Source organism: Dendrobates tinctorius, unplaced genomic scaffold, assembly GCF_039654945.1.
Source record: "Dendrobates tinctorius isolate UK_male_01 unplaced genomic scaffold, ASM3965494v1 ptg000107l, whole genome shotgun sequence".
In the NCBI taxonomy this organism is placed as follows: domain Eukaryota; kingdom Metazoa; phylum Chordata; class Amphibia; order Anura; family Dendrobatidae; genus Dendrobates; species Dendrobates tinctorius.
The window spans coordinates 4,901,923-4,918,330 of NW_027361775.1; the positions used below are offsets into that span (position 1 = coordinate 4,901,923).

The window sequence follows — 16,408 nt, forward strand, 5'->3', positions numbered from 1 at the left end:
ATAACAGCATTTGGGGTGCCAAATCTGAACAGTAACATGAGCTTCGTGGAGAAGTCCATGTACGGGGTCCATATGGACCCTGAACTTTACTGTTCAGGTTTTCCCATTTATAATTATAGCACAACTTTATGGCTTGTCTAAATTTGATTTTAGTGCTCACAACTGCAAGTGTTGTACATGACTTATTGCAAGGCATTTGCTTCTTGACAAATTATGCACATCTTTCTTTAGCATGCTTGTTATTATCGTAAGTCTTGAATAAAGAATGCCAAACTTCATAAATTCCCTCGATTGATTTTTTTTTCTAATGAACAATAAAAGTACCATAATGCTGAACTTAACTGTCCTTTCTCGTTCTTACTGTTATCTAACAGTCATAAATTCTCCTTTAAACGGCGAAGCATGTGAGGATACAACATTGTTCATGGGTGCCCACTAATAAACACGCTGATGTAATATTCATGATTTGCATTGTTTCCTTTGCAGTATTACGCTTTACTATAGAATGCATTGTAATTAATTAACTTTTCCATTTATTCCTAAGTATAATAAAACCATATCTAGAATAAAAGTATAACTATTGCAGCATTATTTCCTGATCATAATGACAAGAGTATCATATTTCTTTAACTAGCTTGAACATGGTGATTTGTACCGAGTACTTTTCAACACCTTTTATATATTATTATGTTTTAGTGGAAGGCTATGGTAAATAAACACATTGTAGAACAACAAGGTGACTGTACCTGAAAGTAAGGAATTACTTTGCAAAGAGTTTTCCCAAAGAACCAAGTTTCGGTTATGTCAACTACCAATGTTGCTGGAAGACAAGTGATAGTAACAAGCACATCTGCAAGTGACAAGTTGACTATAAAATAGTTGGTGACAGTCCTCATGTGATGATTCTTCCAAACTGCAACACAAACTAAAAATATATTCATATTTTAATGCAAATTACATAAAAGTGGTAAATAAATACTGTATGATTAGTCCAATAGATTACATAAAGTCATATATTGTCATTTTTTATAACTGCTTTCTTTAGTTCAGTAGCAGCTATACTAACCGTAATGGAAAAAGGTAATAGGTAAAAGAATAGGAAATACTTTGGTTACATTTGCATTACAGATTTCTGTTGGATTTTTTTATTTTATATTTTTTTACAGCAAAAGCATGTATTGCTGGTGTCAAAATTATCAAATCCTCAAGAGAACTGCAGACAAAATTATAACTTGATAGGATTCGTTATAGCTTCAATTAAATGCAGAGTTGAGAGAGTCAATGTGAGCAAAGTCTTCATAGTATTTTGGTAGACCACTATGTTTGATTGCTGTTAGCGTATAAACAAAAACAAAAAAAAAATGAGAGATACTCTCCATTCCTTTAGGTCACAGCAAGGAAAGACATAGCTAAGCACATTATACACTTGTTCTCCTCAACTAAATGTTCTGTCTAGCTTAATCAAGTATGGTGTTTCCTTTCAAAGTTTAATGCAACAGGCATTGATGTCTTTTCTGTAGAATATGAGAATGCTTTCACTCTCACAAATGCATTCACTTTTTGTGCATTAGAAGATAAGTATGTTCACTCCTAATATTCCAGAGATATAGGGCCATTGACTGTTGTGTGAAGCTAGTGAAATCAAAGGAAACCATAGACTTGTATGAACTGGATGAAACATCTGTTTGAGGGGTATAAGTGTATATTGTGCTGTGCAGCCACAACCGTATTCCTCCTGTTGTTTGAAGATGGTTTTGTGAGCAATCTTGGTGTGCTTTGTGGACCTCATATTTCTAGTATGCGGCCACTGGATTTGAGTTGAGTTTCTTTGGCTTTTTTCTTTCTTCTGTGGTGCTCCACTGGACAACTGCAGGAACCTTATATTGTTCCTTATGTTAATTATGCTTAAATGCTTAAAGGGATATTCCTATCACCATAATCCTATCCAAATATGTAGTAGGTATGATAATAACAATACTATGAAATTCCTCCAATTAGAAATGTAGTATGAATATGAATCTTTTTATTATCTATGTCACTTACCCAATGTGTAAAGCACTATAGTAGATTAGGTTATTCATATTTACAACCACTCATAGTGAAAGATAGTTAGCTGTTAGTGATTAAAACTAGGGATAAGCAAACCTGAACTGGAAAGTTTGAAATTCGTACCTGACATCTAGTATCCAGTACCGAACCCCAAATACAGAATACTTACTGTGTGTCCAGTTTCCTGTTTGGGTCCAGAAGTCTAATAAAGCTTTTTGAAAGGTTGCAGCAAAGCCAATCAACAAGCTTTAGGACTGTGGGCACTTCCAGCTCCATCACAGTTATGTCAAGTAATGGCATGGCTGTGATTGGCCTCTGCAACACATGAACCAGCCTGACAGTAAATAAATAATACTAAGCGATATGTGGTCCCATTCATTTTTAAAACCAGCCGAGGGAAAACAGACAGCTGTGAGTTGGTATTTTTAGCCTGGGAAGGGCCAATATCCATGCAGCTACCTAGCCTACTGTTATCCCACAGCAGTCTGATTTCCCTTAACTGGCTATTAAATATAGGGGGAACCCTAAAAAATGATGTGAATTCTTCCCTATTTTTGATAACAATCTATGGCAAGGCAAACAGCTACAGGATGATATTAATAGGCTGGGAAGTGCCATGAATATTGGCCCCTCCCAGCCTAAAAGTAGCAGCCCTCAGCAGCCCCAGAAATGGAGCATGCATCGAATGCCCCAATTCTGATGCTTAGCCTCAGCTCTTCTCAATTGCACTGGTTGTGTTGCAATAGGGGTAATAGTTTATGGAATTGATGTCAGCTTTGTAATCTCAGCTGACATCAAATGCATAGGTTAGTAATGGAGAGTAGTGATGGGCGAGCACTAAAATGCTCAGGTGCTCATTGCTCGGGTCGAGCAAATTGAAATGCTCGGGTACTCAACCCGAGCAACGAGACCAATGTAAGTCTATGGGAAAATAGATATCCGGCACCGTTGTGTGGAAAAATACCCTGGATGTCTGCACATATATTTTTCACATTAATAAAAAAACACCTTAATCCCACTTGGAACGGGTGCTCAATCCCATGTTGAAAAAAACAGAACATTTCATTGTGAAGAGAAAGAAAAAATAGGATGGCACTCACCGTTCATCATAGGATGGCACTCACAGGACCTGTTGAAGCGTATTGAGCGTGAAACGGCTGTTGTCCGTCTTCCAGCACATTGCTCCCGTGCCTATGCCTTGTGTATGTGAAATAAAGTGATTTGATTCACATGAACGGTGAGTGCCATCCTATTTTTTCTTTCTCTTCACAATGAAGTCTATGGGAAACTTGAGCATTTTTCCAGCAGCCCCTCTGGGGGTCTTTAGAGGGACTAGAAATTGCAGAAATCGATGGGAATAGTGCTCAAATGGCAAGGGAATAGCATGGGGAAGACCCCTGGAATCATTTCTGACTCCCAAGTCACAGCTGTGAACAATGTTGTCAGAGTCTTACGCCACTTTTACAGACTCACAATAAAACATACAAAAACAAAACGAAAAAAGGATTTTCCTAAGAAATAAGTTAAGGAACATCCTTTCCAGGGTAAAGACTTGTATATAAGGCAAAATAAATAACCAAAAACAAAAATGCTCCTCCACATCTTGGGCTATGTTCACACATAGCGGTTTTGATGCGTTTTTCAACTTTAGCATTGCTTTCAACCAAGACAAATGCATTTACTGGGTAATGTAATTTTAACATTTTACAACCTTATCTGGCCATGTTATGTGTGACTAGGGATGAGCGATATTGCCCAATATCGTATCGGAATTCCGATTTCCGATATTGGAAAATATCGGATATCGGAATTTCCGATTTCTGATATCAATGCAAGTCAATGGGAGAAAAAAAATTGGAATTACAAAATGACCACTATAGTGATACATAATGGATAAAATGGAGGGGAAACACCTCAGGATAATGGGGAAAGAAGTTTTCAGAGGCAGAGGAGCAAAAAAATCACTAGAAAAATGCACAGAGCGAAAGCTGTAGCAGAAAAACTGGTCGCCATCTTCTTAACAGCTGTGTTTTTTCTTTGGTTAGGATTAGTTCGGGTAGGGTTAGGGTTTATGGTTAGTAGGGTAAGGGTTAGGGTAAGGGTTAGGGGTTAGGGTTAGGTTAAGGGTAAGGGGTTATTGTTAGTTAGGATCAGGGTTATGCTTATGGTTAGTAGGGTTAGGGTTAGGGGTTATGGTTAGTAGGGTTAGGGGTTAGGGTTAGTAGGGTTAGGGTTAGGATTAGTAGGGTTAGGGTTAGGGGTTAGGGCTTAGGTTTAGGGTTAGTAGGGTTAAGGGTTAAGGGATAGTTAGGGTTAGGGATTTTACATTATTAAATTAAAACTGCCGGTGGTGGTGTCAATATGCCCTTTGACTGACATGTGTCCGCATTCAGCTCACCTTGCTTTGCAGGGAGTTTCCAGGAGCACCACGTGGAGCAACGGATAAACTCCCTTTAAACCATGCTTAGTCTTCTTCTGCTGATTATATAGCTGTTATTCAGTAATTCTGCATATTGATATTCTGCTTTTGGTTCATGTACATCTGCTCCTACTGCTTCCTAAACCTCCGTCTATGGTTATTCTGCTATTGGCTGGTTGCAGAATGTCCCAAACCCAGAGGAAATACGCAGAAGTAACAGTAGGCACAGGAACTTGAGAGAACCAGCTGGTGAGTCTGGAACCCGTATAGGCAGCAGAAATCAGCATAAGAGCCAATGGAACTAACGGGCACCAGCTGATGTTACCGGAGCCCATTAACTAAGCAGGAGGTACCTGTGCCAGAATGCACTGCCAAGGACTAGCAGACGTTACAGGAACTCGGATACCCCAAAGCAGGGACCTAAGCCATTGACTCTGAGAACCAGCTGACGTTACTGGAACCCAGATAAGCAGCAGAAGGTACTGGGTAACAGCTGACATTACTGTAGCCTGGTTACCACAATGTAGTAGTGACATAAGCCAAAAGCACTGCCAAGAAGCCCAGAAAACCCCCACAAAGATGCAAGTTCAAGAGCAAAATGACAGGAGTCCGGGGACATCTCCATCTGTCTTCTTGTCTTGGGTCTTCTGCATCTGTCTTCCTGTCTTGGGTCTTCTGCATCTGTCTTCCGGTCTTGGGTCTTCTACCAGAGTAATGTTTTCTCGGCAGAAGGTGCAAGAGCCACATTTGCCCCTGCAACCCGGACACAGTCTTCTTTACTCAGCAGTCGCAGCAGGGGAGGAGCAGGGCCTACTGGCACTGTCGAGACCAGCCTTGAGCGCCAGGTCCCTGAGTCCATGTAGGGGGCTCCTACACTGTCAACACCACGGATAACAGCAAACTGAGCCGAAATGTTGTACGGCAGGGGTGTGGAACAGTGCGGCGGACACAACCGTGTAACAGCGAGCGTTGTCGAAACACGGTTTGGAGCAGGACGTACCCATGCCCTTGGGCACTCCTGAGAACCAGCTGGCGATGCTGGAACTCGGTTTACCCCTCGGAGGAGGCACCTGTGTCCGCACTTCACTGCCAGGAAAGAGCTGGCGTGTCTGGATCCTGTCTCTTGTGCTTTTGCCTATAGGTGTTTGGTATCTGTCGTCCTTCTTTTCCACTTTGGTCTAATGAGGTACAGCTGGCAGTACTGTTGCCCAGAAACACAGCATGCTGTGAAAGTGGCAGTCACGGAAATGAGCACTAGCTGGCGGTACTAGAGCACAGAAACACAGCATGCTGTGAAATCAGCAGTCATGGAAATGGGTACTTGCTGGCGGTACTAGAGCCCAGAACAACGGCATACTGTGAAAGTGGCAGTCACAGAAATGGGCAATAGTTGGCGGTACTAGAGCCCAGAAACACGGCATGCTGTGAAATCAGCAGTCACGGAAATGGGCCCTAGCTGGCGGTACTAGAGCCCATGGAAAACAGTATGAGGAGAAAGAGTCAGTCACAGAACCAACTAGATGTTGGTAGTAGAGGCCAGAGCATGGGCATAACAGAAGACGCTGTGTGCAACATAGGCACATGACAGAGCATGCATACTGCTACCAACCATGCATGTAACCTGTCTACTCTGGCCCAGGGCAGCTAAAGTCACCAGAAATCCAGGCCTGGATCATTTTTACGAATGTAAACCGGTCCACATTTGCAGCCGATAGTCTGGTACGTTGGTCTGTTAGTACATTGCCAGCTGCACTAAAGACGCGTTCGGAAATCACACTGGCACCAGGACAAGCCAGGACCTCCAAAGCATACTGGCTAAGCTCAGGCCATGTATCCAACTTGGAGACCCAAAACTTGAAGGGCGCAGATGCACTCTGACAGGGGTGGAGAGGTATTGTGCCACCGTGTCAAGGTAATGTTTCCTCCTAGTGCGTTGCACTGTGTGCTGATGGTGCCAGAACTGTTTGCGGGTTCAGAAATCATTGGAACAGTTTGGGTATACTGAACCTGTCATTAGCAGATGTACTGCTTCTGCTACCGGCTCCTGAATGGATTCCACTGGGCCCAGGACGCACTGAGGTGCCTGCTAGTGCACGTGCATCACTGCTATGTGGTGGAAAAGAGTACATGAGTGAATTAACCAGTGGGTCTTGGTACTCCTGCATTTTACAAGCCCGGTTCAATGGTGTAATTAGGCTTTGAAGGCTGTCCCAGTAATGTGGATCTAAGAGGGTGGCTAACAGTAGTCATTTGTGTGGAGAATATGAGCCACGCGTGGGTCGTTTCTCAGACACTGCAGCATGAAGTCACTCATGTGCTGAAGGCTGCCAAGTGGCCATGCATCGATGTCACCAGCTGGAGGAATGTGCTCTTGCTGCTCTGCATCACCCCATCCACGCTCTATCTGGTGACTACTAGTAGAGCGCTGTGTACTTTCCTCCTCTGGCTCATCCTCATAGTCCTCCTCATTCTCCTCGCTTGCCGTGTCCTGCCTGGACCTTTTTGAGGCACCCACAGAGCTTTGTACCAACCGGGCCGATGAAGATTGCCTGGTTGATGCAAGTGTCTCATCATACTCCTCCTACTCCTGAGAAACCTCATCCCTTAGTCCTTTAAGTGATGATTCTATAAGGCATATAAGGGGAATAGTCAGGCTGAGTAGGGCAGCATCGGCGCTCACCATCAGAGTGGAGTCCTCGAAGCACTTCAAAATGGTGCATATGTACTTCATGGATGCCCACTCTGTGGTTGTAAAGTGGGAGGGCTGAGATGTGTGTCGCCTATTTTGTGCCTGATGCAGTTGCAACTCCATAATTGCAGGTTGCTGCTCACACAACCTACGCAGCATATGCAAAGTTGAATTCCACCTGGTGGGGAAGTTAACAATGATGCAGTGCTCGGACAGGCCCAATCTGCGCTGCATGGCTGAAAGGCGTGATGCAGCCATGCTTGAACGCCGCAAATGAGAGCACTCATACCTGACTGTGCAGCAGCTCCTCAAGGTCAGTATAGTTCCTAAGGAACTCTGCACCACCAAGTTTAGAACATGGGCAAGGCAGGGAATGCGAGTCAGACAACCTAGGCCCAGAGCCGCGACCAGGTTTCGGCCGTTGTCACACACCACCATACCTGGCTGGAGGTTGAGCAGCGCAAGCCACATGTCACTCTGCTCCTTGAGCGTGTTCCACAGCTCGGTGGCGGTGTGGCTAACATCACCCAGATAAACCAATTTCAACATGGCCCGTTGATGTTTGGCCGATGCAGTGCTGAAATCGGTTGTTGTGGTACGTCTGGGTGCAGGCGAGTCTGATGAGGAGTCAATTTGTACGGAGGAGATTCCTGCAATCTGTGGAGTTGGCAGGACCCGCATACTTGCACTGTCTACTTCAGTTCCAGGCTCAACTATATTTACCCAATGGGCAGTAATGGAAATGTAGTGTCCCTGGCCATGCTGACTGGTCCACGCGTCGGTGATCAGGTGGACCTTGCTACTAACTGAATTTTGTAGCGCATGCTTAATTTTATGCTCCACATGCTGTTGCAGGGCGGGGATGGCTTGCCTGCTGAAGTAGAAGCAGCTGGGAATGCTTTATTGTGGTATTGCAAACCCCAACATATTGATAAAGGCTGGCTTGCTCACCAGCCAGAATGGTAGTGTTTCCACTGCAAGCAGTTTGTCCATGCGAGAATTCATGCCCTGTGCTCGTGGGTGGTTTGCCGAGTACGGGCACCTTTTCCCCCACACCTGTGTGACAGATGGCTGCACACTGGATTGGGAGTATGAGGATGCCAGCGATTGGGATGCTGATGCTGACGAAGTACAGACAGTGTGCCGCCGTACAACACTGCCTGCAGATGCACCCTGGCATTCTGGCGAGGAAGCGGGAGCAGCTGTTTGCGAGCTGGAGGAAGAGGTGGCCACTGTGGCAGAAGAGGTGGAAGGTGGGGGACCAGCTGCAGATGGCGAATCATCTTGGGTGTGATGCTGCCACTCCACAGGGTGCCTCTTCCTGACATGCGTCAACATATTGGTGGTATTAAGGTTGCTGACGTTCTTCCCTCTCCGCACAGTTTGTCGACAAAGCTTGCATATGACTACTGTAACGTCATCTCCTACTTGGTCGAAAAAGGCCCATGCACCACAACTCTTGGGTGCACCCCTTGTGCTCTTTAAAAGAGCCCTGCTCCTAACGGGTGCTGAAGTTGAGGAAGCCAACAACCAATTTTTCCCCTCTTCCTCTCCCACGTGGATGGCCACGCTGCGCCACACCTGCAAGCTCTTCCTCTGAGCTATCCCCACTTGCTTGCTGCCCCTCAGCATGCCATGATGGGTCAAGGACCTCGTCATCCAATACACTTTCGTCAGCAGAAACTGGCAGCTGAGTTTCATCATCATCTGCTGACTGGGGTCTGGTCACTGGGCACTGGCCCACCCTCCACTTCTTCCTCAGACGCACACAGTGGTTGCGCATCTGTGCACACTACCTCTTCTTCAGCTGCAGGAATTCTATCTGGCTGGCACACAGATTCGAAGCCAACAGATTCTGAGAAGAGGATTAAGGTTGGCTCCTGGCCCTCTGAATGTCTGGGCAATTTAGTGGGTGGTGAAGAAGCAGATGGGTGCTGCTCTTCAGTGGCCTGACCCGATGTGGTGGAGAGGTCCTGGGAGGATGCTGCGCTCATTGAGGTGGATGCCTCAGCTGCCATCCAACCAACAACGGTTTCTACTTGATCCTCTCTTATCAGCCTATGGCTCTGCGCTCCTAACAAGCTGCACATAAATGACTCCTGCTGGGTGAAAGTAGGTGCTGATTGACTTGGGTCTGCTGCTTGCTCTGGATGTGCACCATGTCTAGCTGCTGATGCACCTCTGCCGCGGCCGCAGCGGGGACATCCCTTACTCCCTGCCTTCTTCATCTCTATCGATGGATCCAGAACAGCAAGAAAGTAATAATTAGGGATTAGTGTGCTTATTCCAGTAGGACTACAAACAGGTATAAGAAACACTAATGGCACTGTATGATGGTGTGTCTGCTACACTTTATTTGAATCTAGTGTGGCCTATACAAAGTAACGTGTGTCTGTGGTGTTGGTGTACACGTTACGGTCGGATGTCACAGCGTAGTAAATGACACTGCTGTGATACCAAAAAAAAAAAAATGGATTCTCGGGGATTGGGCCAAGTGCTGTGTGGCACCAGCCACAGAGGTTGTTTGGGCCCTCACAGTACAATCCCTATATAGTGTTTAACTTTAACCTCAATAGATGCTGTGAGGTAAAGTAACACTTATAGGGGCACTGAGTGAATGTACTGGTGAAAAATTTGGTGGTGAGCGATAGAACAGGCCGCACTAGGGGTTCTGCAGTCTGATGTGACTACAAAGACTGACCTAGTGGGTGCTGCACTCCCCAAAAAAAAGCACACAGGCGGTCTACGCAGCGGAGGTGACTAAACTGTGCAAAGCGCACCCGAGAACCACGAAAATTGAGTGATAAATGGGGGTAAGGGATTGGGGGGGGGGACCCCTCACTGAAAAATCCCTATAGAGCATTCACCAAAATGTACTGGATGGTGATGCTACACTTTTAGGAAAAAATAGGGGAAGGGGATTTAAGGGATGAAAAGAAAAGGCTGTGAAAAGGCATTGAGACACGCACCACACAGTGCTGCAGCAAGAGGAGCTGCAGCAGATGCAGTGAATGTGCTCTGCACTGTCTCACTAAGCACCTCACTGAGCCTGCACAGCACAAAAAATGAAACTGAGTGGGGTCAGTGAGGAAAAATACTGCTTCTGTAACACACAGGGGCTGCTACAGTCACTGAAAAACAATTTGTATCGCTATTAGATCCAAGATCTCTCCCTATCTCCAACAGCAACCTATCCCTATCTGCTTTCACAGTAGAGTGAGGCTAAAATGGCAGGCGCAGCCTTTTATACTGCCTGATCACACCATCCAATCAGTCAATCGCAGCACAGCCCCTAGCTAGCAAGTTTGGACGCCTCCTACCAAGCTTAGGGGCGTTACACAATGTTGTCAGCAATTCTTCAGCTCCTGATTGGCTCCACGGAGCGCTCAGAGGCTGAAGGATTATGGGATTTCCGATGTGAAAAAAATATCGGAATCGGAAATCGGAATTCCGATATCGCAAATATCGGGCCGATTTCCGATATTTCAATATCAGAAAGCTCATCCCTATGTGTGACACATCAGACACATCCTGTTTCATTTATGAAGGAGGGACTCTGAAAGTCACAAAGCCTATTTTTATAGGGCCATCAGGTGGTCTTTACTATTCTTAAAGGGCCAGCAGTCGGCCCTCACTATTCTTAGAAAGCCATCAGCCAGCTATGATTTGTTGTTCCCATTATTATGGGTCTCTTATACTGTTACTGCGTATGCAATGACTGGCAGGGCTGCCCAAAATTTGGACGCACCCCAATACCCCTTTGAAGAGAACAGGAGGGTCTCCTAAAAACAATATTCCCATTATTAAGAAGTGGTTTTCCCATACTGTTTGCCTATGCTGTGAATGCAAGAGCTGTCAAAAATGTGGACGCACCTTAATACCCCTTTGAAGAGATGTACAGCAGGGCCTCCTGGAAACATTGTTCCCATTATTAGAAATTTGTTCTCATATACTGTTTGCCTATGCAGTGAAAGTAAGAGCTGCCAAAAATGTAGATGCACCCAAATACCGCTTTGAAGAGACGTACAGGAGGGTCTCCTGAAAACAATGTTCCCATTATTCGGAAGTGGTTTTCCCATACTCTCTGCCTATGCAGCGAATGCAAGTCCTGCCAAAAAATTAGAGCCACAGCAATGCCCCTTAGAAGAGACATAGAGGAGAGCCTTCTGAAAACAATGTTCTCATTATTAGGAAGTGGTTCTCCCATACTGTTTGCCTATGCAGGGAATGCAAGGGCTGCCAAAAATTTAGAGCCACTACAATGCCCCTTTGAAGAGACATAGAGGATGGCCTCCTGAAAATAATGTTCCCATTATTAGGAAGTGGGTCTCCCATAGTGTTTGCCTATGCAGTGAATGCAAGGGCTGCCAAACATTTAGAGCCACTCCAATTCCACTTTGAAGAAACGTAGCGGGGGGCCTCATGAAAAAATGTTCCCATTATTAGGAAGTGGTTCTCCCATAGTGTTTGCCTATTCAGTGAATGCAAGGCCTGGACAAAATTTAGACGCACCCTAATACCCCTTTGAAGAGACATCCAAGAGTGCCTCCTGACAACAATGTTTCCATTATTAGGAAGTAGTTCTTCCATATTGTTTGCTATGCAGTGAATGCAAGAGCTGCCAAAAATTTAGACGCACACCAATATCCCTTTGAAGAGACATACAAGAGGGCCTCCTCAAAACAATGTTCCCATTATTAGGACGTGGGTCTCCCATACTGTTTGCCTGTGCAGTGAATGCAAGGCCTGGCCAAAATTTAGATGCATCCCAATACCCCTTTGAAGAGACGTACAGCAGAGACTCCTGAAAACAATGTTCCCATTATTAAGAAGTGGGTCTCCCATACTGTTTGCCTTTGCAGTGAATGCAAGGCATGCCAAAAATTTAGAAATGCCCCAATACCCCTTTGAAGACACATAAAAGAGGGCCTCCTGAAAGCAATGCTCCTATTATTAGGAAGTGGTTCTCCCATACTCTTTGCCTATGCAGTAAATGCAAGGCCTGGCCAAAATTTAGACGCACCCCAATACTCCTTGAAGAGACGTAAGGGAAGGCCTCCTGAAAACAATGTTCTCATTATTAGGAAGTGGGTCTCCCATAGTGCTTGCCTATGCAGTGATTGCAAGGACTGCCAAAAATTTAGAGCCACAACAATGCCCCTTTGAAGATACATAGAGGAGGGCCTCCAGAAAAAATGTTCCCATTATTAGGAAGTGGGTTTCCCATTGTGTTTGCCTATGCAGTGAATGCAAGTGCTGCCAAATATTTAGATCCATTCCAATGCCCCTTGGAAGAGATGTAGAGGAGGACCTCAGAAAAAAGTTCCCCTTATGAAGAAGTGGGGCTCTCTTTGTGTTTGCCTATGCAGTGCATGCAAGGGATGTCAAAAATGTAGAGCCACTCCAATTCCCCTTTGAAGAGATGTAGAGGAGGGCCTCATGAAAAAATGTTCCCATTATGAAGTGGGTCTCCCATAGTGTTTGCCTATGCAGTGAACGCAAGGGCTGACAAAAATTTAGAGCCACTACAATGCCCCTTTGAAGAGATGTAGAGGAGGGCTTCCTGAACAAAAATGTTCCCATTGTTAGGAAGTGGGTCTCCCATAGTGTTTGCCTATGCAGTGAATGTAAGGGCTGCCAAAAATTTGGAGGCAGTCGAATGTCCCTTGGAAAAGACGTTGAGGAGGGCCTCAGAAAAATGGTTCACATTAGAAAGGAGCGAGTCCTATACTTGTAATGCCCATGCAGAAAGTGTAAGGGCTGACAAACATTTACCCCTGGGGTATATGTCAACATACTGTATAACCATTTTTTTGGGTATGGGCATCATAAACACCCTTTAAAAAAATTATGTGGGTGTTGCATCATGGACCACGGTCACTCTGGTGATATGGTGGTGGAGGTTGAGGATGAGGGGAAGGAGGAGGACAACAGCAAATAGCCAAAATCAGGAAGTGTATACCCATGTGTTGGTGTGAAGAGGTGCATGGGAATAGTTCTCCCAAAAAAGACACTGGATTTGAGTTTATGTTACGCTGCTATCATTTGGTGGTGTTGAGAATTCTGGCCCAATCCAGCCCTTGTTCATTTTTATAAGAGTCAGCTTGACAGGCGGATGCGCTTATCAGTTAAAATTCCACTAGCAGCACTAAAAATCTGCTCTCACAAAATGCTAGTGGCAGGCAGGCCAGGAACTCCAAGGCATGGAGAGCCAGTTCATGTGACGTGTCTAGCTTGGATACCCAATAATTATAAGGCACAGAAGAATCATGGAGGATGTTGGTAAGGTCAGCAAGGTACTCCCTCAGCATCTTCCAAAACTTTTCACTCCTTGTGAGAGTACCCTGTGGCTCAGTACCTGTGCGATGGGGAGGGTCTGAGAAAACTCTCCCAGAACTTTGCCAGTGTTCCCCTGCCTCTGCTGGAATGAAGTTGTGTACTCATTGGTTGTCCAACAAACTGTGACCTCTGCCATCAGCATTTTCAAATGGGAATTTTTTTTAACAAATCCACAACAAGGGCCCTCTGGTACTGCCCCATTTTAGTAGACCTGTCTGCCTCGGATATAAGAGATAGAAAGTCCTCCTTGTAGCGTGGATCTAGAAGTGTCACCAACCAGTAATGACTGTCACTCAAAATTTTGAGAATGCGAGAGTTACTGGAAAGGCAGTGTAACAAACTCAGCCATGCATGCCAGACTGCTAACAGGCAAGACTTCCATGTCCTCACCAAGAGGATGACTTTCTATGCTTTCTGTAACGCCGCTGTGTTTGTACTCTGTTTACCAGGTGATACTCTGCATATCTCTGCTTTAACCCTTCGCTCCTTTCCCTCTAATGAGCTGGAATGCTGTTGTCAGTTACCTGTATGGATGCTGTTCGGTTCCCTGCTCCGCTGCATAGCTGTGCATGTGTGAGTGTCCCTACTGCGCTGCATGACCACCCGCATGTGCGGTCCCTGGCTGCTGCTGTGGAAGCCACCCACAGGTTGCTAGGTCCTCTGCAGTTGTGCATGATTTACCATGTGTTTCTAGGCTTGCAGCCGCTGCCAGGTGTCCTTTGCTATGCTGATTTGTTTCTGGCTGTGCTTAGGGTGCGCACGGCCACACCTCCCCTGCTTTTATGAGGAATGGGTGTGTGCTTGAATTGCTGCTCCTAGCCTATCGCTGTGGTGTAGCTCCTATATAAAGTTCCCTTGCCCTGTGGGACGTTGCCAGAGCTTTGCATTAAGTTTCTGAGTCTTGTTATGTGTGTTTGGTGTTCACCAGCTGTTCTACCTGCCTGCAGTCCTAGGTGAGCTGATGCCTGTTTTCCACCTGCTCTGGGGGCAGAGTACTCAGATCAGTTTCTGTTCAGTCTGCTATCAGCTTTGGGACAGCTGATGTCTGAGTTCCTGGACTTGCCTTGTTTATGTGTTGGTACCAAAGTCCTAGTCCTGATTCCTGCTGTTATGTTCCTGAAGTCCTAGTCCTGATTCCTGCTGTGTTATGTTCCTGAAGTCCTTCTGTGTCTTGAACCCTGTACCCAGTAAATGTGACTCTTTGCTAACTGACTTTCTGTGATCCAACCTGGGTTCATCTTTGAAGAAGGAGTCTGGTGTGTCTGCTGAGTTTCTGCTACTCTGTGCTCAGCTTCTTATCCGCTGCAATCCCTGGCCGACTCCAGTTCTGTCTGGCGGTGCTTGCACCAGACCGCTTGAGTTCCTTTTTAGGTCGCTGCCAGATGTATGGAGCCTGATGTCTGTGGCCTCCTGTCCGGAGCCTGATGACCGCGGCTAGATGTCCGGTGTCTGACGACCGCTCCAAGATGTCCGGTGCCTGACGTCCGGAGTCAGATGTCAGGATCCTTTCCTTCGCTGCCTGTTGCCCAGAGCCTGCTGATCACTGCCAGAAGTCCAGAGCCTGATGACTGCGGCCTCATGTCCGGAGACTGATGTCCTCAGCCTGATGTCCGGAGCCTGTCGATCACTGACAGATGTCTGGAGTCTGATGCCAGTTTTCTGATGTTCTATCTGAGATCCGAGTACTGCCTGAGACCTGATGTCCTGATGTCTGCCTGGAGCCCTGATGTCCAGATGTCCTGCCTTAGACCTGATATCCTGATGTCCGCTTGGTGCTCTAATGTCCTGATGTCCAGATGTCCTGCCTGAGACCTGATGTCTAGATGTCTGGCTAGTGCCCTGGTCTCCTGATATCCGGCTCAAGTCCTGATGTCCTTCCTGAGTCCTGATATCCTCATGTCCTATCTGAATCCTGATGTCCTGTCAGTGTCATGATGTCCTGCCTGTGACCTGATGTCCATCCGGGTTCCGATGTCCCATCCATGTTACGATGTTCAGTCCGTGTTCCGATGTCCAGCCTGTGTCCAGATGTCCAGTCCGTGGTTTTGGTGGTCCAAATTGTGCTCTTGAGTCGGTCCCGCTTGTGTTTTTGGATGGATTTCTCCTCCGTGGTTTCCAGGAGTCTCCAACTCTGTTCCCTGGTGACAGTCCCATCAGTGAGCCCTGGACCTAACCAGCTGATGCCTAATGCTGTAGTGCCAACGTTCCTGGACCTGTGCTATCCATGTCTTGCTTATGTTCTGATGTCCTGCCGGTACTTTGGGGTCTTACCCGTGATGACTCCTGCCATTGTATGAAGGCTGTCCGAGGTCGGTGTCTGATGTTCTCCTGCTGTACCTGTGCTACTACTGAGGTCTGAGAGAGAGGCCATCCTAGTATGCCCATGCCAGATAACCCTGGACTGCATCAACCCATGATGACCCTAGCCATCAACTGAAGTCTGCCTGAGGTCGGTGTCTGATGTTCTCCTGCTGTGCCTGTGCCTCTCCTGTGGGCCAAGAGAGAGATCCTCCTGGATGCCCGTGCCAGATGTCCCTGGACTGCATCAACCCGTGATGACCTCTTGCCATCGTCTGAAGCTAGTCCGAGGTCGGTGTCTGATGTTCTCCTGCTGTGCCTGTGCCACTCCTGAGACCTAAGTGAAAGATCCTCTTAGAATGCCCGTGCCAGATGACCCTGGACTGCGTCTACCAGTGATGACCTCTTGCTTCCCCTGTTAACCTGAGATCTGTTTCCTTCCTGATGTGCGTAATCCAGAACCTGGTGTTTAGATGTCTTTTGCTTTATTTAAGTGAACTTTATGTTTCTTCATAAATGAAGTTGTGCGGTGTCTTTTAGTTCTGCATATAATCAAAGAGAAGATCCCAAAAGGGGAAAAAAAAAAAAAACACCTGGTTCCCACGCTGCTATAC

At 46.2% G+C, this 16,408-nt stretch overlaps 1 protein-coding gene across 1 annotated transcript in view; it reads right to left on the bottom strand.

Moving 5' to 3' along the window:
• HCRTR2 (hypocretin receptor 2) overlaps nt 1-16,408 on the bottom strand; it is a 193,198-nt gene that overhangs the window by 113,399 nt on the left and 63,391 nt on the right. Inside the window, exon 2 of the mRNA XM_073589446.1 lies at nt 747-925. Coding sequence (XP_073445547.1) covers nt 747-925 — 179 coding nt within the window. The remainder of the gene's footprint in view (nt 1-746; nt 926-16,408) is intronic.